This window comes from Stegodyphus dumicola, chromosome 1 (assembly GCF_044657685.1).
Source record: "Stegodyphus dumicola isolate Sdum_Otavi_A_Nest chromosome 1, ASM4465768v1".
Taxonomy (NCBI): domain Eukaryota; kingdom Metazoa; phylum Arthropoda; class Arachnida; order Araneae; family Eresidae; genus Stegodyphus; species Stegodyphus dumicola.
Window position 1 is genome coordinate 240,429,674 of NC_140768.1, and position 23,627 is coordinate 240,453,300.

The 23,627-nt window shown below is 32.1% G+C and overlaps 1 protein-coding gene across 3 annotated transcripts in view; it reads left to right on the forward strand.

The window, feature by feature from the left end:
* Positions 1-23,627, forward strand: part of LOC118190739 (E3 ubiquitin-protein ligase Mdm2-like) — a 140,142-nt gene that overhangs the window by 87,063 nt on the left and 29,452 nt on the right. For all 3 annotated transcript variants that reach the window (XM_085826743.1, XM_085826735.1, XM_085826738.1), the window contains one exon: positions 18,662-18,877. In XM_085826743.1, coding sequence (XP_085682869.1) covers positions 18,662-18,877 — 216 coding nt within the window. The remainder of the gene's footprint in view (positions 1-18,661; positions 18,878-23,627) is intronic.

The following is a 23,627-nucleotide window of genomic DNA, read 5'->3' on the forward strand; positions in this document are numbered from 1 at the left end:
AATATAAAACAATTTTTGGTCTCATTTTTTAACTTGCCTTGAGGGATCAATTAATTAAGTTAGAGTTAGTTCAAGAAAGAAATTTGTAATGAATTGCAGCAAAAAATGTGTGTAATTTAATAGGCTGCACAAGGAAATTGTGGTGTCCACATCAGATAATTTTTTAAAGGTGTGGCTGCTACAGAAAAGAGGCATTTGATGAACTGTTGCAAAACATAGAAGCTGAGCAATGTGGCTTATTGTCTGATTTTTTTTAACTGCAAAGTTATGCACAAAATATCCACTGACATTGTTTTTTTTTTTTTTTTTTTTTTTTTTTGGCCAACTATCATAAATCTTTTTTACTGCTACACCTGTGTTTTGGAGAGTGATCCAAACATGTGAAAAGGCACTGTAGTCAATAGTAAATGTTTGGGATGCACTCATCATACACTCCCTTCCTCAAGAATTTTTCCATGTATAAAGTCATTCAGATAGTTTATTTTAGTCATTTTACATGTGTAACTCATTTGGACATGCAGTTAAATATCTTTAATACAGGGTTGCCACACTACCTGGAAAACTGAGAATTTTGCTCTCTCATGTTCTTGCAAAGAAAATAAATCTGTGCATTTTGAACGAAAGAAAATTCTGCCACTTGGTTTTAGAGAGCTTGTTTTCTTTCTGTCATCTCCAATTAAAAAAAAATCTGGTAAGTGAACTTTATAATCATTTGCATGTTATTAAATATTTTTTAATGTAAGTTTATGTAACATTTTGTTATTAGCTTGTTAAAATGATAAGAATTCATGTAATGCATTTTTAAAGTTAAAAGAAATCCATTAATGCTTTTTTAATCATATTGTTCTGCGTTATTAAAAAAAAAAACCAAATTGAACTGTTAAGCCTTTCAACATGGTTGGCAGCGTGGATATATCATGATTATCAGACTTTGCAATTATACAAGAAAATGTGATACTTTTTTGGAGTAAATGCCAAAATATTTATTCAAAACTTTATTTTTATTTACTTTGATTTTAAATAATTCACATTTAAAATTTATCTTCAAGACACAAACAATGATAGAACTCAACAGCCAAATTCAGAAACAGACATGTTAAATATGTAGTAAAAATAAGTAATCAATCTTATGTCATTTGAAATTTCTGATTTTGTTCAGCCCTCCCCTCATACAAAACAAAATCCTTTAAATCCCTTTTTACTTCCTTGTACGAAATAAAAAGGAAATATCGCAAAAAGTTTCAGGCATCATATTTCAACGCAAATATCCATTTTTACAGCTATCAAATGCAATTTAATGATCTTGTTGCGTGACATTTTTACATAAAGACAGAATAAAGGACTCTTCCCCCCCCCAAAAAAAAAAATTATAAAACTAATTTTAAATGAATTCTGAAGAGAATTTTTTTGTGGTGTCTGTGTGTGCGTACATATATATCTTGCATAACAAAAACAAGTAGTGTCAGAATGTTGAAATTTTGTATGTAGGACTGCTATAACATGTAGATGTGCACCTCATATTTTGGTTGCAATCGCCCGTACCAACAGTGTGTAAATATATGTATATACAAAGTCCGTAATCCGTACATCCATTATCCGGAATGATCTATAATCCGGAACTCAAAGCCACAAACTTGCGCATGCTCGTAAAGCGTTTACACATGAACGCTTCAGATAGTGAAGAAAGTGACAGAGAACGAAAACGAAATGTTACTGAAAATGAAAAAATTTCGATTGACAAGTTAGTCGGTAATCTCGACACAGCAATTACAGGATTTGAACAGTGGAACTTTGTAACTGAACAAGTAATTATGTCTGTTTATAGAAGAGAGAATTAAAGAGAAAGTATTAGCACAAAAAAGGAAACAACTTACATTGAACGAAGTGTTTAATAAAGTAAACAAATAAATATTAAGTTTTTTTTGTAAATTTTCATACCCTTTAGATCATAATTGCTCTTTATTTCATAAATTATGGTTTCATATTTTTAATTTTATAATTTCTGTGTGCCATCTTGCCAGATTTAAATTGATGATCTATAATCCGGAATCGCCAAAGTCCCGACGAGTCCGGATTATGTACTTTGTATTGTATATATATATATATATGCATTCTGTTACTCGGCTCAGTGATCTCAGTTTCTTTATATTCATGTATGTTTGTAAGTTCTGCATTTTTTGCTTTAAAAATGATTGAATTATATTGTTCTTATCTTCCAGGTAAGGTTTTTATGTCTTTAGTAAATCTGCATGCAGTATTTGTAGAATCATCAACAATTTAAAAGTTGTTTAAGGGTGGCTAAGCTGAAGTAATTTTACCATGTTGGCCATGTTTTTTTACATTTCAAACTTGGCAAAATAGTAGATTTGTTGCCAACCTATAGAGACTAAGCAACAACAAAGATAACGCCTTCATTTATTATTGCGAATTAAATCATGCTTAATCCATTCTGGAATTTATTCGAGGAAATAAGTGTTCAAGATTTGCTTCATAATTTTAAATGTAGATTATTTTAGCCTTGTAGAGAAGTGAGGACTGAAGTAAATGAATGGGAAATACTGAATCGTCTGTGAAAACCTTTTTTAGTGTAATTTCTTTTATACATATTTTTTACGTTTATTATAATATTTGAATAGAACATATGGCAACGATTAGATAATTCTTTAGATGATATAAATTTTGTGCATTCTGAGTTATAAAATGAATGAAATGTAACACTATTAAGGGAACTTAGCGTAGCACCAGTGTCACTATGGTAAACAAAAACAGTCAAAAGTCGTTAATTCGGACACCCATAATCCGGAATGATCTATAATCCGGACCTCAAAGCTAAAATCTTTCTGCGCGCAAGACATTTACGACTGCGCATATGCGTCTATGCAAGTGCAGAATATGTTTTCACGTGCGCGTTTAATGTATAACGGACGGTATAAGGTAAAATTATCTAATTATCTATTTCAGTTAATGTTGATGATTGCGTTGTTCCTTAATCTTCGAATTGGATCCGGCTTATTATTTTTTGCAGACTGTAAAAGCAATTTTATAAAAGTAAGCTTGAACTTTCGATTATGTCAAATAGAATTTCCGATGCTGGAGCTCCCAAAGGATCTAGAAAACGAAAGTATGTTTCGATGTCCATCAAACAAAAAACGAATTGCTACAAAAAATGGATAAAGGCATATCCTTTGTTTATCTAACCATTCCGAAATCTGTTTATCAATTTCACGCTGCTCTGCGCAGGGGGGACGTCGCGGCGGGCAATGAACTGGAAGTTGATCTGTCAGCACTATCGTTATCTTCAGGGCAGATGTTTTTATTTTATTCAGCTCATAATTCCTTACTAAATATAGTATTTAATCTCGACGTACTCCGTCTTTGATATGATTTAAATCAAATTCCTAGTCATTATAAATATCACGAATACAAATCAAATAGTTTTCTGGTTGCAATTTTCTAATTTCGGCTATGCGTAAGGTATGCTTTACGCATGCGTGCATTGAAAGAAATGTTTAATAAAGTAAACAAATAAATATTAAGCTTCTTTTTTTGTAAATTTTGATACCCTTCAGATCATAATTGCTCATTATTTTATAAATTACGGTTTCATATTTTTAATTTTATAATTTCTGCATGCCATCTTACCAGATTTAAACTGATGATCTATAATCCGGAATCGTCGAAGTCCCGACGAGTCCGAATTAAAGACTTTTGACTGTATAGTGAATTTTAAAGAGTGCATTTATTCTGTTGTGGTTTATGCATTATCGACAAAGTAGATTTAATTCAATCCAATAAGTTTAAGTGAAACGCAAGAAAAAATGCGTATAATTTAATATTCCGTACAAGGAAGTCGTGATGTACGCATCAGATTTTTTCTTTTCAATAAATGGCTTTGTTATTTTACAGTAACAATTAAAATAATAATCAGTTATCTAGGCTAATCATTTAATATATCTGTATTTGCCAAAATACTGTTGATTATTGTAATTCAACTTTTAATGTTATTCATATCATTTGATATGGCTTTTTCTTTCTAAATTTATTTGTTATTAGTCAATAATGCTTTCCAATTTCAGGCAATTTTCTCTAGCATATTCGTGAAACTATAAGTCCATCAATGTAATGACATACCATCAAGAAATTTTTTAATCATGTTTTTTACTTATGTATGCTGCTAAATAAATATAAAATACTTGAATTAATTTTAAACTATTTTTAAATAGATTTCTTTCTTTCTTTAGCTGTAAATTTTCTGCAAAAATGACATTTTCCAATCACAGTACTCGGTGGAGTCCATGGTTGCAACTCGTTAAAGGAGCTCCTAACATGCATGTGAAGTTGCCAAAAAAACATCATGCTTAATGACATGAAAAGGAAAACAACCACAAGCCACATAAACTGTGTAAATGAAAAATCCTTTTAGTGAGATTTTTACATGAAGATTCAAGAAAATAATTACTCCTGTTTCCTGTACATTGCTGCAGAAAATAAATTTTGTTCGGCTTCTTCCTCCTTTTGAGAAATCTTCGCAGCACGTGTTTGTGAAACCTGAAACTTCCTGATCTAAAGAAGAAAATGCAAAAATACCAGGATTGATCAAGTATGCTTAATGACTGCCATCAAATTTTGATTGTTCCTTTTACACCAAGACTTTGTTTCGAGTGGATCAAGAAAGATTGACTTTATTCTGAGTGCAACGTTAATTCTGGTGATGCGCATCACTCGTGCTTGATGTTCAAATATTTTCGTCTGTCTGGTTGATAAAATTATTTATATTAATGCTTATCTCAATATCAAAGATGAAGAATAAAATATAATTGATTTGGTAACATACAGTAGTCATACTCTGGGGTAAGTACTTTATTTTGCTATCCTCTGTGGGTCACATATTTTATCCCTGTCATTCGGGTTATTGCGGAAACAACGTGATGTACTCTTAATCATTGTTATAATTTCTTCGCTGATAATTACATAAGAAATTAAAATATATAAATATTTTTACTGCCACAAATATTTTCACTACATATAGCTCCTCTTCCAATTAATATTTTCACCACATATGGTGCCATAATATTTTTTACCACATACTACAATAATATTTTCACCACAGTAAAGCATGAGAAAATAATTTTTACGAAGATGAACTTGAAAATGTTTTTAAAATTTCTTGTACTGATAAAAACAGTTCTGAACACCAATATCTGGCACCAGTTGCTGAATCATTAAATTTAAACCCCTTCATAACTAAGGCCAAAGTGTTAGCTGCAGAATTACTGTGGACATGAAACTTGTTTGTTCACCTATTTCTTTTTATGTGTTTATTATGCTGCTTATCTGTCCCAGAAAATATTTAATGACAGCAATAAAGCTAAAGCTATGACCCAGGGACGTACAAAAATGTCATATTTAGTGTCATTTGGTTCTTATTTCTGGTCTTTCGAACACCGGATACATACTATGGTTCAATGAATGGAATTATTCAGAGAGCTCAAATAATGGACTTTTATGTTAAATTTTGGCACAGTGTGAAGGTTGAAGTGAGAAGAAGATATCTCGCAATGGATTTTTTTTTTTTTTTTTTTTTTTTTTTTTAAGGCATGCTTTTGCTATTTCTGCAGGGTATTTTGTTTCAATAATATATATATTAGGGAATCTTCAGAAGTAGATAAAAAGAAATTGCTCCAGGTATCCTTGGATGGACCAAATGTCAATTTTAAATTCAAAGATTTGAAAGAAAATTTAGCAAATAACAATGATCACTATGTATTAGATATTGGTTCCTGTGATTTGCATGTCGTTCATGGTGCCTTTAAAGTTGGGCACAAAATTACTTACTGGAGTGTGTGTTATTTAAAGATAGCAGAATATATTGCCATTATAAATGTACAACTTTCCACTAAAATTCTGTGAAGATGGTATGAAAACATACCTATTGCTGAGTATTTTTCCTCACGTGAAAAAATTTATAGAATTATCCAAACTGCCAAAGACTGTGTCAGTTGAAATAGTAAGAGAAGTTGTTACAGATAAGCTTCCTTTTGGCAAAATATATTTTTTTATTTCTGTTGAAGGAGTTCTACATCCATTTCTAAAATCATTTCAGACAGCTAGTTGATCCTATGTGCCCCTTTCTGTACACAACTCTCCATAGTATGCTAAGTCAGCTTCTATCAAAATTTGTCAAAATATATTTACTGCAAGAGGCAAAAACTCCTGAAAAATTTATAAAATATATATTCTGGATCAAAACATTTATTTTAATGTTTCAGATATTCACTGACGAGCCAAAGCATTGACCATCCCCACACCAATGAACTCATCTGGATGATGTGGAAGATAACGTGGTTAAGTGGGAATTGTATTTAACTGCTGCTGGAGAAGGTTGGAAATTACTGTGGACGTGAAACTTGTTTGTTCACATATCTCTTTTAATGTATTTAATGATGCTGCTCCTCTGTTCTAGAATATTTAATTACAGCAATAAAGCTAAAGCTATGACCCAGGGATGTACAAAAATGTCATATTTAGTGTCATTTGGTAGCTCCATGTTTCCAAACGATTCTTATTTCTGGTTGAACTTACTTTTATGAGTGATGGAGAGGCTGATGATCTAAGAGAATGTGATAGAGGGTAGATTGTAATGGCCTGATAAGAACGAGTATCTCCGAAACTGCACAACTGGCAGACTGTTCATGAGCTGCCATTGTTAGTATTTATGCAGAGTAGATAGGTGATAGTGAAACCAGCAGTAAATGCTAAGGTGTTGGACATCCAAGTGTTCATCAAAGAAAGATTATATTGGAGACTGACCGGTGCCAGATAAAAAATGCAAATCAGTGCCAGACAGTGGCTCGGCTGACAGCCCAATACAGTGTAAATGTCTCAGAGCATATAGTTCACTGAACGCAGTTGGATATATGACTGCACAGCAGGCATCCCACTCGTGTGCGTCTGTTGGCAAAACGTCATAACAGCTACACCTACAGTGAGCCTGGGAACATCGAGATTGGATCATCGATAAGTGAAGACAGTTGCCTGGTCGAATGGATCACGGTTTGTCTTTTCATCGTGTCAATGGTCGTGGTGTTGTCTTCCAAGTGAACAGTTGCTCCTCTTCCCTGGACAACATGTCATACACAGGCTGGTGGTGGTGGTATTATGCTTTGAGAAACATTCTCATGGATGGCTTTTGGACGCTTAGATGTGGTCAGATTACAGAACCAGAAAGAACATAATTGAACAGACCATCTGAACATAACTGCAGATCAGTTACACCCTTACATAGCACCTGTCTTCCCAACTGGAGATGGAATCTTCCAGCAGGACAATGCCCCTTGTCACAAGGCTCGAGCTTGACCATTGCTCAGACATTTGGTACAACCTGTCTGTAGTCATCTACCAAGAACTTGTATCCATGCCAAAGCAAGTTGCAGCTGTTTTGTAGGCCAAAGGTTATTTATTAATGGTTTGGCTCTTCATTGTAGATGTGGGTATTGCTCCTGTTACAAGTTTAGCTGAAAGTGAAGTGTTTAGCTAAAAGTGAAGAAAAAAAAATTCAGAACTCAGTGCAGAACATTTTTGTTTAAGCTTGCATCAAAAATAGCTGGAAGAAACCCATTTATGTATAGCATGGTCAAATACATTTCTTCATTAGATCCTAAGCTCATTAGGTCTAATGAATTTTTATCTGAGAAAAGGATGGAGAGGTTACCGCATGTATTGTATAAAAATGAAGGGATAAATTTTGCAGTTGCAGATAAATCAAAAGTAGGTTTTAAGAGTTGCTATTCAGAAGTAAGGGTATTTGGAAAGACTTTTAGGAATATGAGAAACAGTATGTACCTTTTTCATGTATTTATTTGGAGACTTCTTTCTACAAAGAAGAAACAATTCATGGTTCTCTATTTTTGATTAATAATGTTGCTTATTTTGCACTAAGAAATTTTAATATCATGCATTTTATAACATTTTTTAATCATGGAACAGGAACATTTCTCTTCTGAAAGCACAAAAATTAATCCTTCTATCCACAACAATACGACGTTGATCTTTTTGGTAACGATTTGATTAATAATTCCGATTTTGAAGAACTGAATGTTGTAAAACTAGTTCTTATTTTATCGCATGGCGATGCCACAATAGAAAGTGGTTCAGTTAATAATGATATGTTGATGAGAAACCTGCAAAATTCTTTAACAGCAATGCGAATTGTTAATGATACCGTAAAAGTAAATGAAGGTATAATATATTTACAACTCCTGATATGTTATGATATGCCAGATCTGCTAGTGGTGCATATCATCAAGCACTTAAAGACAAGAAATAATATTAAGATGGAAAAAAAAAAAAAAAAATTCGGAAAAAGGGAAAGTGCAAGCACAGATTTTTTTTAATATATATATCAGAAATTAAACAGAGAAGTTTTTTCAGTGAACTCGCAAATTACAGAATCAAAACAACAAATCTAGTTTTGTGCTAATTTTTATTAGTATTTTTTTCTATTTAGTTTAAATATCCTAAATATCTTCTCCCCCTTTTAAGTTCTAATCAAAAATTACATTTAATTTGTGTTGTGTATTATGTTTAAAAGTGTTTCATCAAAAGTCTGTTGACTTCTTAAAAATAAAACTGCTTTTTTTACTTTAGAATTTAGCAACTGTTGTAATAGTAGAGAGACGATTGTTCAGTAATTATATATTATTTAATAAGATACAGTGTAACTGCTCCCCTGTTGCCAATTTGTAAACAATAACTTGCATCCGGAATTAAGTTATAATACTTTTTAGAGCAATAAAGCTGCGGTCATTATGTAATTTAATTACAATTAATGTTGGGGGGGAATCCATTGTTTAAAAGTTTATACATAGCATTGAAAAATCAATTTCATTTCTGATTTTGTTTATTACTTAATGGAATGAATTGTATTTATTTAATTTCTTTTGTAACTACACATTTTTATGCATGTAAAATTTTTTAAGTTATACATTTAACTAATTGTATTTGCGCTGACATTTTATTATAAATGTATTTCAGTGTCAGTGAATGCAAATATTTCAAATATACTAACAATAACTTCTGGTATCATATACTCTTTTCATGTAATTAAAAAGGGAATGTATTTGGACTTAACTAATTTTGTAATACAGTTGATTGCTGAGTTGCATTGGTTTAGTATGTAAATATTGTAGAGCAAGATTTCTGACTAAGCAAAAACTTAATTTGAAAGTTACTGCGAATAACTCCTATGATAGTTATAATAGTAATACTTTGGAGATTCAAAACAAAAGTTTTATTTTTATCAAATTCATATGTCAGTAGCAAATCTTTGTTTTCAAGTGGTACCATAATTAATTTACCCTCAACATTGCCAATGCACACTATCACATTAAACAACTAGACTGTAATATTCTTAAAACACACCTGGAAAAGTCAGGGAATTTCATTTTCCTGTCTGCGTTGCAACCCAGTTAACCCCTTAACTGCCGCGGGCGTATATATACGCCTTGCTCAGCCGATGCGTTAACTGCCCCCCAGATGCGCAGCCGATGCGTTAACTTTGCGAATAATTTTAGGTGTAGCAGCGCAAAGCAAATGATAGCAGTTTGGAAGGATGTATATATACACCTGGGGCAGTTAACGCATCGGCTGAGCAAGGCGTATATATACGCCCGCTGCAGTTAAGGGGTTAATAACTCCTTTTATCCTTCTTTTGTTTATCATACACTGCATGACTGCAAGTTCTTTATGTGCTCTCTCATATAACCTGCAGTGTTTTGTTTCTGTTATTTGTAAATGAATTGCCATTCAGCTGTTCACTACAAACCTATTTCTCCAATTTCTGGCTTCGGCCTGAAAAAATTAAAATGCTTCAACTACATTTTGCACGATAGTATAATTACATTTGGCTTGAAAATTTTGGAGCTGTCTTAATTTAGTAATTTGTGAATGTGCAGTACCTTATTTATATGCAATTTATATTTTGTTTATCTGGAAATTTAATTACTGTGATACTGCAGATTAGAGATGGATAAACTGCTCTTTTATGGCATTGTATCAAAAGACTCATTCATTGAAATAAATCAATTCCCTTTATACGACTCACCATTCACAGGCAATTAATTACCTGGATGAAAAAGATCTGCAAAGAAAAGAGAAAGCCCCAAAAAAAAAAAAAAAAAAAAAAAACGAAGGAGGAGTGGAATCAGGACTGGTTAGCAAGGCTGAAGCAAAGAGCAAAAGAATCGAATGAGAAGTGGGATCAGAAGAATTGACTCAATCAAATGCTAACTCCCTAAACTGATTTCTTTCAACTTCTCTAGTACCTTCTTTCTGTGCAGAATTAACAGTAAATTTCTAGAACAAATTTTTTTCAAATAATTGGAAAATGATAAAAATTACTCTCTTTTAACATGAGAGGATAAGCATTGTTTTCTTCAATAAAATTTTAATAACTTTCCTGGCACGTTTCCAACTAGAACTTGATTATTTTTTCGCCAATCGGGCATAAGCTCATTCTATAAAGTGAATCAGTGAATGAATAGCAGATCCCCATTTGCCACACTCTTTCAAGAAGAATTCTCATGAACTGTAAAAGAACTACCACTCTGTTTTCTGGAACTGAAATAAATTCACTCAGTAAAATGAATCAGTTTTGGAGTGGATTGTCCAACTCTACTGCAGTTATCAAATAGAATGTGTTATAAATTAAAGTTATATAAAAATCACTCCAGATTTTAATGCAAAAAATGGTATTAGATATGCTTAACAGTTTCAATTTCTAGAAATGCTGTGTCAAGATTAATTACCAGCATATTATCGAAGTCTTCATTCAATACATCAGTTTGTTTAATAAAAAAATTTTAATAATTTGCTGATAAAAATATCTTTTTATCATTTTCTCACAGTTGTTTAGAAAGTGATATTTTATATTCATTTTCTGCAAGAGTTTTACAAATGCAGGAGTCAACATTTTAGAAACTATATGTAATTAATTGAAACATTTATTAGAAAACATAAAAATATAATTACAAAAAGCTGCCTAATTCCTTCTAAAATTTCTATATTTGATAAGAAATGTGTTTACAAAAATAAACTTTGAAATGTGAAAGATTTACATTTTCTGATTTTTTAATTTAAATTACAAAGTTTATAGATCTTTGCAATCATAAATTGTAACTAAAATTTAGATAGACTGTCTGTGAATTATTGTTAAGTCTAAAGCAGCAATTCTCAACCGGTGGTGCGAAAGAGAAAAATAGGTGGTATGCAAAGTAACAAAGTATTTTTAACTATTAAATTCAAAAATTAAATACCCGAACATTCTGTTTAAGTTTTTTCCCTAGCACTTGTAAATTTATGCGATCTAAGCTTTGTTCTAGATCAATAGCCGCTCTTTAGCAAAAAATAATCCTTTTTTATTTTCACAAAAATTCTTTTAGCCCAAGACACAACAAAATTTTGTCATAAATGATATTTTTAAAAGGAGTAATAGAAATGGATGTTATATTTAATTGGAAATAAGTTAGTATAAAAATATAATAGTATCTCTTTTAGAGCTCATCGATTTATTAAGCATGTCTATGCTTTATGTTGCCACCATTTCCGGGTTCATATTGCTCTACTTTCAGTTAGAATGACTTTTTTACACCAGTTTGCTGTCTCTCTAACACCAGGTATTTCGTATTCTTATTTGCTTTCTGTTCCTTACTTTTCTCTGATTTCAGAATATCATCGTTTGTTATTGAAGAACTTGTAATATACTATACAGTCAAAAGTCGTTAATCGGGACTTCGGCGATTCCGGATTATCGATTTTTCCAAATTATAGATCATCAGTTTAAATCTGGTAGGATGGCATGCAGAAATTATAAAATTAAAAATATGAAACCGTAATTTATGAAATAAAGAACAATTATGATCTAAAGGGTATCAAAATTTACAAAAAGAAAAAGCTTAATATTTATTTGTTTACTTTATTAAACATTTCTTTCAATGTAAGTTGTTCAAGTTGCTTCCTTTCATGCGATAATACATTCTCTTTAATTCTATTAAACAGACATAATTTCTTGTTAAGTTACAAAATTCCGCTGTTCAAGTCCTATAATTGCTGTGTCGAGAATACCGACTAATTTGTCAATCGAAATTTTTTCATTTTCAATAACCTCTGTGTCACTTTCTTCACTATCAGAAGCGAATTATAATGACGAGAACCTTGATTTAAATCATATCAAAGATGGAATACATTGAGATGAAATACTATATTTAGTAAGGAATTATAAGCCAAATAAAATAAAAACATCTGCTCTGAAGATAAGGATAGTGCTGACAGATCAACTTCCAATTCATTAGGCGCCGCGTCGTTTCCCTCCCGCCGCAGAGCAGCGTGAAATTGATAAACATATTTCGGAATGATTAGATAATCAAAGGATATGCCTTTACCCAATTTTTTTTTTTTTTTTTTTTTTTTTTTTTTCCTTTCAGCAATTCCACTTTTTTGTTGTTTGATGGACATCCAAACATGCTTTCGCTTCGTAGATCCTTTGGCAGCTCCAGAATCGGAAATTCTTTTTGAGATAATCGAAAGTTCAAGCTTACTTTTATAAAATTGCTCTAACAGTCTGCAAAAAATAATAAGCTGGATCCCATTAGAAGATTATGAAACAATGCAATCTGCAACATTAACTGAAATAGATAATTAGATAATTTTAGCTTAGCTTATACCATCTGTTACATTAAATGCGCATTCGTAAACGTATTATGCGTATGGGCACACGCATATTCGCAGCCGTAAAGGTCTTACGCACACACGTAAACGCCTTTGACGCATGCGCAGAAAATTTGTAGCTTTAAGGTCTGGATTATGGGTGTCCGAATTAACGACTTTTGACTGTAGTGCATTTAAGTATTTGAAAAAATACAATGTTTACTTGTATGATAGTTGCACCCCCCCCCCCATTTTGAAGCAGAAGAAAAAAGTGCTCGAAAGTGCACAATACTGTGTAGTACATTTCCCCCCATAATAGGCGCACATAGTCTTTCACAATGAAAAATTAGTAAAAGAAAGTGCTACTATTACGCGAGTAAATATTGTAATAAAACAAACCTAGATTTTCAAAATGTAAAAATGCCTAGGATTGACTAAGTGGAAAAGTGGGGATTCACAGGTGTTGGATACAGGACAGTCTACTAGAACTAAGAATATTGAAAAGAAATTATTTGTAGAAACTATAATGAAAGTTAATTATCATTTGGCTTTACTTGAAAGGGAAAATCAGCCTCAATGTGTTTGTGGTGATTTATTATCCAATCAAAGTATGAAACGATCGTTTCTTAAAAGACATCTTGAATCTAAACATGCCAGTTTAAGGTATAAATCTGAAAAATATTGTTACGAAATGCAAGATGGCTTCCCCGCAAAGCAGGTTTATGGTTGCCACATTTGGTGAGAAATCACCCATTTGGCGACAAAATTGGCGTTATGTCATGGACGGATGGAGAACCTACTGGAACGAATTTTTACCAGTTTAGCCCAGAATGTTCTCGAACACAAGCCGAAAACTATATAAACCCTGCTGGTCCGCAGTCTGTGTGCCTCGTCTAGCAAGCTGATAGTCACTGAGCGAGTGTCTCAAAGTCTAGCGCCGAGTTGGCCATCGAGTGCATCGAAGAGTGTGTCGTCGAGAGAGCGTGTTAAGCTCTGGAAACGACTGCGCCGAAGAGTCAGGAGGTGTGCTCTGTGTTTCGTCGAGTGCACCGTGATTTGTGGCTTGGAGTTCCGAGAATGACCAAGCAGGCTTGGGAGCTGTACTCGAGTGCTTTGCAGTGAAGCTGTCTCTACCGTTATTGCCTGACAATGTGAAGGCTGTGTCACTGAACGTGTCAGCGCGTTTACAACAGTTCGACGACTGTAAAAGTGATTTTGGAGCTATCTGATTAATATTGGTAAATAAAGTGTGTTTCGATACTTCATCAAGTGTCATCGTTATTCACTCCAAATCTACCAACCCCGTACGAACATGAAGGAAGAAAATAACGTAACTGGTGTCAGAAAAGAAAAACGCAACAGTAATTTAAGGGAATTATCGAAATTCAAAAATAGTAAACAAGTAATGGAAGTTTTTGTTACTACAAGTTAAAAAGCTTTAGAAGCTAGTTACCTAGTAAGAATTGTCAAGACTAAGCTGGCTCACACTATTGGAGAAAACCTTATTGACAGCAGCTTAAGATATCGTTTTAACACTATTCAACAAAAAAGTTGCTAAAGAACTTAATATTCCATTATCAAATGGTACAGAAAGTCGACGAATTCATGAAATGGCATATTCCATAAAACAGACATTTATTCAAAAAATAAAACACAATGAGTATTTCACATTGCAGTTGGATGAAAGTACTGATATTATTAGGTTACATATGTTTCGAATAAGATAAACAAATTGCTGAAGAGTATTTATTTTGTGAATCTCTTCATGATACAGCAACTGCAAGTGAACTTTTCAAAGTAATTGACAATTTTATGTCTGAGAATGAAATTCCTTGGAATAAGTACATTGTTGTATGCAATGACGGAGCTCGCGCTATAAACAAGAAAACATTCCTGTGTTATTTAAAGAAAATTGCATCTGAAAGTAAATTTACTCATTGCTGCATTTATCATGAAGCTTTTGTAGCCAAAACAATCCCCGAAAACCTTAAAATCGTTTTGAATCAAGCTGTGAAATTTTTTATTTTATTGAAAGCCAAGCTTTAAATTCAAGAATATTTAAGATTTTATGCCAAGAAGTGGACAGTGAACATGAAACACTTTTGTTACATTGCGAAGTAAGGACTTTGCCTCTGGATAACCAGTTTTGAAATCTCTTCTTTTTTTCTTTTTTTTTTTTCCCTCCCCTCCCAACTTTGATCAGAAATTCAAATTTTCTTCTGATTCAAAATTTGAATTGCAAAAATGTTTATTTAGTGAATTATAATTGGCACGGTTAGCATATTTAGATGATATTTTTTGGAAGTTAAATGAGTTAAATTTAGGATTACAAGGACAAAGTGTTAATTTGTTTACCATTAGAGATAAAATAAATGTGATGATAAAAAAAAAAAAAAAAACTTGAGCTAATAATGAAAGAATTGGATAAGCTTTTTACCACTTTTTGAAAGCTTTCTAACTGAAAATAATTTGAAAACAAAAGAATTAGCATCCAATATCAAAAATCGTTATTTTTCATTGATAAATTTCAGTACCGTAATTTCCGGAAGAAAGGCCGCATCTGCGTAAACGCCACACTCGAGAAAAATGGCGGGAAAAAAATTAAAATTGCACAGAAATGCCGCATCAGCGTAAACGCCGGTATAGATTAAATTGAGCGTGACATCGTCGTGGGCCGTATAGATGCAAAAACTCAACCTAAGTCCTGATATATGAGATATCATCTCCCTTCGGAATAGTCTTCCGTTTAAAAATGATCATCGGCTTTAGCTTGTCACCGTTTGCGGCACAAGCTAACACACATGTAAATGACGTTCTTTCATGCCCCGTCATAAACACAGATACAGTTTTTGCACCAGTTTCATCAAAAGTTCTGTTTGCAGGAGAGTCGAAAGCTAACGACGTTTCATCCATATTTATTATCTGCGACCGAAGAAGTTTTTTTTTTTTTTTTTTTTTTTTTTTTTTTTTTGTCAATAATAGCTGTCATTTAGAAAAGATGACTTTTTATCCTGCCAGTCCATTGGTAATTGTTGCCCGACTGTTGTTCTAGTACACACAGAAATATTTCTTCTTTTCATAAATCTGCTACACCTTCTTTGAAATCATTTATGTTCATTCGTTTTGCTATAAATTTTGCTTGTAAGCGAATTTTTACTGTCGAAATTGCCATTCCCTTTCCTTGTTGCTCCTTTATCCAGTTTGCAAGGTCGTCCTCTAGATTTGGCCACCTTACAGTATCACATCTTTTGGCTCGTTTCTGTTGTGGCATATTTTTAAGAAGTTCTTTTTCAGTTCTCCAACGTCGAATACTGTAACATGTAGATGTGCACCTCATATTTTGGTTTCAATCGGCCGCGCCAAACGTATATAAATATATCCACTCTGTTACCCTGCTCAGTGATCTCAGTTTCTTTACTCTTATATGTTTGTAAATTGTACACTTTTTTCTTTAAAAATGATTGAATTATGTTGTTTTTATCTTCCGGTTAAGGGTTTTATGCCTTTAGTAAATCTGTATGCAATATTTTTAGAATTATCAACAATTTTAAAGTTGTTTAAGTGCCGCTAAGCCTATTTTGATGGCGGCCATTGCTTGTTTACATTTTAAACAGCTGAGTAGTGAATTTGTTGCCAATCTAGAGAAACATAGGTTTGCAACAACAAAGATAAACACCTTCATTTATTATTGCGATTTAAATCATGCTTAATCCTTTCTGGAATTTTTTCGAGAAAATAAGTGTTTAAGATAATTTCTTTTATATATCATTTCTAGCTTTATTATAGTACTTGAATAGAACATGTGGCAATGATTAGATAATTCTTTAAATGATACAAATTTTGTGCATTCTGAGTTATAATATGAACGAAATATAATACTGTTAAGTGAACTTAGTGCCAGAGTGTCGCTATGGTAAACAAATAGATTGAAATTTAAAGAATGCACTTATTCTATTGTGGTTTAGACGCTGTGGGCGAAGTAGATATAATTAAATCCAATAAGTTTAAACAAAATGCAAGAAAAAATGCGTATAATTTAATATTTCATACAAGGAAGTCGTGGTGTACACATCAGATTTTTTAATATTTCTATTGAGAAATTGAAAAATAATCATTGTAAAAAGTAGTGTTGGTACTAAAGTTTTTAAATTTTTGTTTAGATGGTACATGTTAGTCAAAAGGTTGAGAACCACTGGTCTAAAGTGCAAACTGGAGCTTGAGAAGGGCGTAAAAGACCTTTGTTTAAAACTCAATGAGAACAGAAAGCACACTTGGTGCTTATGGCTAACCCAGCCACTTTTAGTGAGATAACTTAAAGTATACCAAGTTCAAAGGTAAAATTTTTAATTAAAATAAGCTGGTAGCTAATGGCTACACAGATCAGTTAATGCAAAGTTGGCTAAAAACTTGGAATTCAGCTATCAGCAATTATGATGTAAGAGCAAAGACTACAAATTTTATCTGCTCTAGCAACTTAATAACATGGCCTCGAGAGGCAGAACATGCACTCTTAACAATTTAAAATACCTCATCTTTAAACACATATAAACTAATTTGCATTCTGGTTGGCAAACGGAAGGGAGAAGTAACAGTAAGAATCCAAAACATAAAATAACAGGTTAACTTTACAAGGTATTTCTTATTCTAAATGAATTTTCTTATTTGTTGATAAACTGCAGTAAAGAGTCCAAAATCCAGAATGATATAGGTTGTCAATCTCCGCAAAAATAGAAATTTTACTTTTGCTGCAAGTAATAATTTCCATTTATTAAACCGTACAGAATAATTAAAATAATGTAATGAAATAAGGTCTAAAGTCAAAGTCTGGGAATGGAGAATATAATTAATAAAAAATAGGATTTTTCTCCCCACATCTGAGAATCCTGCATGTCGCTTTCAACCACCTGTTGGCTAGGGGATGGCACTGTGACCAAATACAATGCATTTATTGAAGTTATATTAATATTGGCTTTGATCACAGTTTTGTCCCCTGAGTTCTTGGAAGGGGAAATAGGTTTGGTGCTAATTGCTACTGCCCAGTGTTTCTTCTAAAATTATTTAAAAACTCGGCCATCCCTATTTTTGCTGCTACCGATTTCACCAACCTTGTGAGAAATGAAGCTAAAATGTTGCCTTATCTGCATGTTATTATACTAGATTTAAACTAATGATATCAAATCTGGAAATTTCCAGAATCACCAAAGTCTCGACAATTCTGGTCCCGACTTTATTTTATTTTCGTTAATTTAAAACCAATTTTATTTTTAAAGAATGTAGAGAGTAGTATGAACTTGCTTTAAATGTACAACTCTTTATTTTGATAAAAATCAATGCCGTCTAGATGTTGATGATTTTTAAAATTAAATGTTATAATTAGTAGTAAATTTACTATTATATTTCAAAATATGTATTATGTTACTATACTGTATATTGTAATTATTACTGTATTTCACAATACACAATAAAAATTCAACATAATACAAGTATTTTCGGACTAAATACAGATTATTTTTGGGGGGTATGTTTTTTATCCTCTGTATTTATTTAAAGCCATAATTTATTATCAGACTACAGGATAAGTTGATGTGAACAGTTAAACTGTAACATTTTAAAATTACACATATTTAAATTTTGATTGAATAAATTGTTAATGGTAATTTTGCTAGTTGTAAAATAAAAACAATGAGATAATTTTCTTCAATATGAGTAATTTTTGCAAATATTATTAAAATAAAATTTTCTAATTTAAGCCTTGATATTTTTTTAATTTTATGTCTGGATGTTTATAGTCTGAATTTATATTCATTGAAATTCATTCATTCATTGCACTAATGTTTATAAAATTTTACCAAAGTAACTTGAATTGCATTGCTTGTCTATACAATGCTTAAAATGTTTTGACTAAAAAAATAATTTCCATCATTTTAGATCATATTATAACATACTGTGTAAATTTTAGGGTTATGAAACAGCATTTTGCAAAGACACAAGTGACACAAATGACGAAGATGTGTGGTATGTCCGTCAAGCCAGCGATCATGATTTGCATGCGGGGGATATAGTAGCAGTTGAGGAAACATTTGATGTAGAATATGAGGTAGAGTCGGATGATTCCTCTTTGTGTAGTGATCAAGGGGAAAATGATTCCTATAGTGATGAGGAAAAATATGTTAAGGTAATGTACCTGTATTATTTAACAATAATGTAAATTATATTTTAGGGCTAGGAAAAAAGTGTTCCATTAATATTTTTTATTAAATTGGACTTCATCTGTTAGTAAATTCGTGTATGGTTAAATGAGTAGTTATTCTTAATGTAACTATAAATTTTATTTCAATTAATTTTTTTTTATTTAATCACTTTTCAGCATTGTCCTTTTGCATTGTGCATGATCTACCTTTGTGCAGTCTTTCTTATGCTTTCAGAGAAGAATATTTCTAGGGAACAGCAAGCCAACTTATATAGACTCTTTCTTAAGCTCTTTGATGTTATGTTAATCACTGGCATCATAATGACTCTTTGAATGAACCAGAAAGTGATTTTTTTTTTTTTTTTTTTTTTTTTTTTTTTTTTTTTTTTTTTTGCAAGAAGTAAAACTGAACCTTCACCGAGGACTAGCTTGAATTTAAATTTGAATTTCTAAAGAATTTCAATAGTGTATGGAGGATAGACATGGTCATGCAAAGGTACAGTACCTTTTGATAGCAGTTTTTTGCATGGTTTCTACTTGCAAGCAGCATCTCATTTTAGAGAACATTGTTTATATCATGATGCCCTTGAGTTTTTAATATTCCAGTGTAGTGAGCTTGTGATCTCCAGAAAAAATATAAGCATCAGTTTTATTGCTTGTGATTGATTTTTAACACTTCTTGGGGCTTGGATCTATGTATGTTTCTGTTGTGTACTCTTACTTTATGCACTATAATTATGGGTTGAAGTTTTAGCAGTGGAGAGAATTTAGCATAGATAATATGTTCTTTCCAGTGGTGATTTAAATGTTGTTAGAAGATAGTCTATGGGACATTGTGAGATGTTTGGGAACCCATCTTCTATATAATTTATAAAAGCAGAGTCTATTGAGTGTGATCTGTTAAGTAGAAGACAATTTAATGCTTCATTCATTATCTTTGTGACAGTTATGTAATGTGGACTCAGTATTGCCCTCATTTGTGACTGTGAACAGGTGTCCGTGTTTTTCCTCATTAATAACACTTGTTTATTTTTTCATTCCTTGTTAGATGCTCCACAAGAGTAAGTTTAAATTACTGTTTCCATAATTTGTAATGCCTGATATAACCTCTTGAACACAAAAACTGAATCATTAAACACATCTTGCTTTGGGGTGGGAGTAGTACCAAAACAAAGGTAGAGCAGCTATAATTAATGGCAGTTATGATGGGAGTATCAAACTTGCATTAAAATAAAAAGATGTTTACCATATATAACCATGCTGTGCAAAACAGCATTTTTGTAAGCAAAAATAAAAATGCAATAGCATTTTGAATAATTACAGAATTAAGAATATTATGCATTTACTTTTAGTGCTGATTTTCTGAGTTGGTAACATATATTTTAAAATTATTTGTAATGCATAGTTTACAATTTAGTTAATTATCCGAAAGTTTACATTAACCAGTTTGTCTTTATTTTATGTTTTAGTTATCTAAAAATATTCTTATTTCACATGGGTGTGTCATCATGGAGTTACATTGCCACTCGGGTAGATACTGTCATGGTTTTAATAAATGTAGATTTGCAGTTTATTATTTGGTTTGGAAAGAAGTGTCAGGTTTTCCATTCTTTTTTTTAATTTAAGGCAAGATAATTCGTATGTCCTGCTAAAAACCTATGGTACACTGCAAAAAAAAGGGGGGAAGGACTGTTCTATATCTCGCGTTCTACTGGGCCGCTTGACAAAATTCAACTTACGTTTTCCATGTCTCGAAAGCGTAACTTAGGATATGTATTAGATTTATATATAGCATTGTTCTAATATAGGTAGTTTGACACAAAATCGGACTTTTTCCGAAATGACATGCCAATTTTTTCCATATTTCGATTCTACAACTCAGATTATGCCAAACTGCCAAGCTTTGTAAAAATCGCATGAGTAGTTTTTAAAAAATTAGCTCTCAAAATTTTAGCTCCTCAGTGTTTATTGAATTTGGTATATATTTGTTAATCTGTCTTTTTTTATGAAACTTATTTGATTCTTCCTTTCACATTTCGAAATTTAGGTTTATTCCAAATAAAATTTGCGCATTTATTATGATTTATTTTTAAAATTTGCATTTGTAAATAATTTTTATAAATTTTTCAAAAAAAATTTGAATTAAAATCTGTAAAATTTATACCATCAAAGTAGATGTATTTATAAGTGTACCTGCAAAAAATTAAGAGTTTTTTATTCAAAATTTCCTATGATATACGTGAAGTTACATATTGGCATGTTTTGAAATTTGGCATATTTGTTGAAAGCGGTAATAATATCAAATGTGGCTTAGGCACTTTGTTAAAATTACTTGAAAGTAGGAACAATGCGACTTTTTTTTCCGCTTATGCACAATGTAAAAAAAAAAAAAAAAAAAAGGAAAATATGTTGCCATATATTAAGCAATTTACCAAGTAAATTATTATTAGCCCAAACAAAGAAAAATTGCGGCAATATAAATTTTTGAATAGCTCTAAATATTTTTGCACCGAATTTTACAAAATTTAATATTTAGGCATAATTTGAGTCGTGGAATCGAAATATGGAAAAAAATTGGCATGTTATTTCAGTAAAAGTCCGATTTTTTTGGTCAAAATAGAACAATGCTATATATAAATCCAATATATATCCTTAAGTCCTGCTTTCAAGATATGAAAAGCGCAATTTGAATTTCATCAATCAGCCAGGTAGAATGGGAGATATAGGAACTGCCCCCCCCAGCGCGGTGTACCTTCTGATTAGCCATGTCACCAAGAAAGGTTGCCAACTTATTGGTGAAAAACATTTGTTTGGCTATCTTTATGGTTTTTAGTTACTACTCTATTCTTAAACAGCATTTAATGAGGAAAAACAAGAGGCTATATCATTAATATTTACTGGTAGATGCTGTTTAGCAGAATGGCCATTAAATGTAAAGTGTGTAAATTCTGCATATGTAATACGTGCATGTTGGAGTTATTTACTGTTGTTCCGGTTTGACTAGAAACTTTCACTATGCCGATGTTCCGGTTTCATTAGAAACAAACTTTTCTCTGCCTCAGAATGGCAACAGTGAGAACTTGACTTTAGATTTGTTATGACGCAGCTAGAACGCTGCTCCTGAGATCCATTAGATTCGATTCTAGATTCTAGATTAGATTAATTTTAGTATTTTAATAAATCCTTTTAAAACTAGGTTGAGCATTTGATCATATAATTATAGCTGAACCACCGCTTGCAGAAATTTAGATGTGGCATTTAGATACGTCGTTAGATAGTTAGATGCGTAGGCAGCGACATTCGTGATTCGATTAGTGTACATTAGTGCGTACATAAACATTTTTTGGTGCTATATGCCGGGAAGTCGGCTAATATTCGAAAATATGGATTCGTAAGTATGGATTGCACGGTGTGAAGTGTGCGAAGCCTGCAAAAGGTAGGATAAGTTTTCTATTTAAAGTGTAATTATGGAAGATCCTGTCGCTAAGCTTAAATTGAAACGCAAAGTGTTAAGGACCGCAGTGTCCAAGGTACTAAAGAAAATTGAGACAGAATTAAGCAAAGATGACGTTAGTATAAATGTAATAGAAGAAACTTTAGAAATATTAAACGAAAAGGCAAAAACTCAGTGGTTTAAACACTCAAATAGATAAGGATTTGAAGATCTCAGAGGATGAATTTGAACTTGAAGTTTCATCCGCTCTAGAATATGAAGAAAAAATCCAACTGTGGCAATTTAGAGCAAGAAAAAAATTGAGGGAATTACACAAACTCGAAAATTCGGATAAGGAAAGTATGAACATTCCTAATGAAACCGCTATAGATTCCAAACTTGAAAATAATAAAATTATCCGCCTTCCAGAATTGACTATCGCTAAATTTTTTGGTGATTCTAGCAATTGGCAGGAATTTTAAAGCCAATTCGAGGCAGCTATCCATAACAATGACTCATTATCAAAAGTAAATAAGTTCAGTTACTTAAAGTCATTACTAGGTCAGGTAGCTTATAATGCCGTTTCCGGACTCTCGCTTACAAATGAGAACTACGATTCAGCTATAGAACTGTTAACTAGCAGGTTTGGGAGAAAAGATTTGGTAATAAATGCTCACATGAATAAACTGTTAAATCTTTCCCCTGTTAGAAATGTAAGGGATATAGAAAATCTTAGGAATTTATATGATCAGTGTGAAACTCAAATTAGATGCTTAAAGTCAATGAACGTCGTATCAGAAACTTACGGTAGTTTACTTTGCCCAATACTGCTAAAATTAATTCCATCAGAGATAACATTAGAATACAGTCGCAGTAGAAACAGTGACCAAACATGGAACGTTAACGAATTAATGGAATTTATTCGTAAAGAAATAGAAAGCCGCGAAAGAGCTACGCAGTTAAATGAAAGTAGAGAAACAAAAACAAAACACCGACCGGAAATGATTCAGAACTGGAGGCATAAATCAAATGATCGTCTCCGCTCCGCTCACGATAATGTCAACAACAAGTGCAGTAAACAGTTTGAAAGAAGTTTGCCTAAAACGTATGAATATGTTGCTCCAGTCGCTAGCAGTAAATGCATATATTGTGACGAACTACACGATTCGGAGCGCTGCGAAATTAAAACCGTGGAGGAGAAAAGAAATATTTTAAAATCTCAAGCCCGATGTTTTTTGTGTTTAAAATCTCAACATAAAATTAAGCAGTGTAAGGAAAGAAAAATGTGCGAAATATGTTATA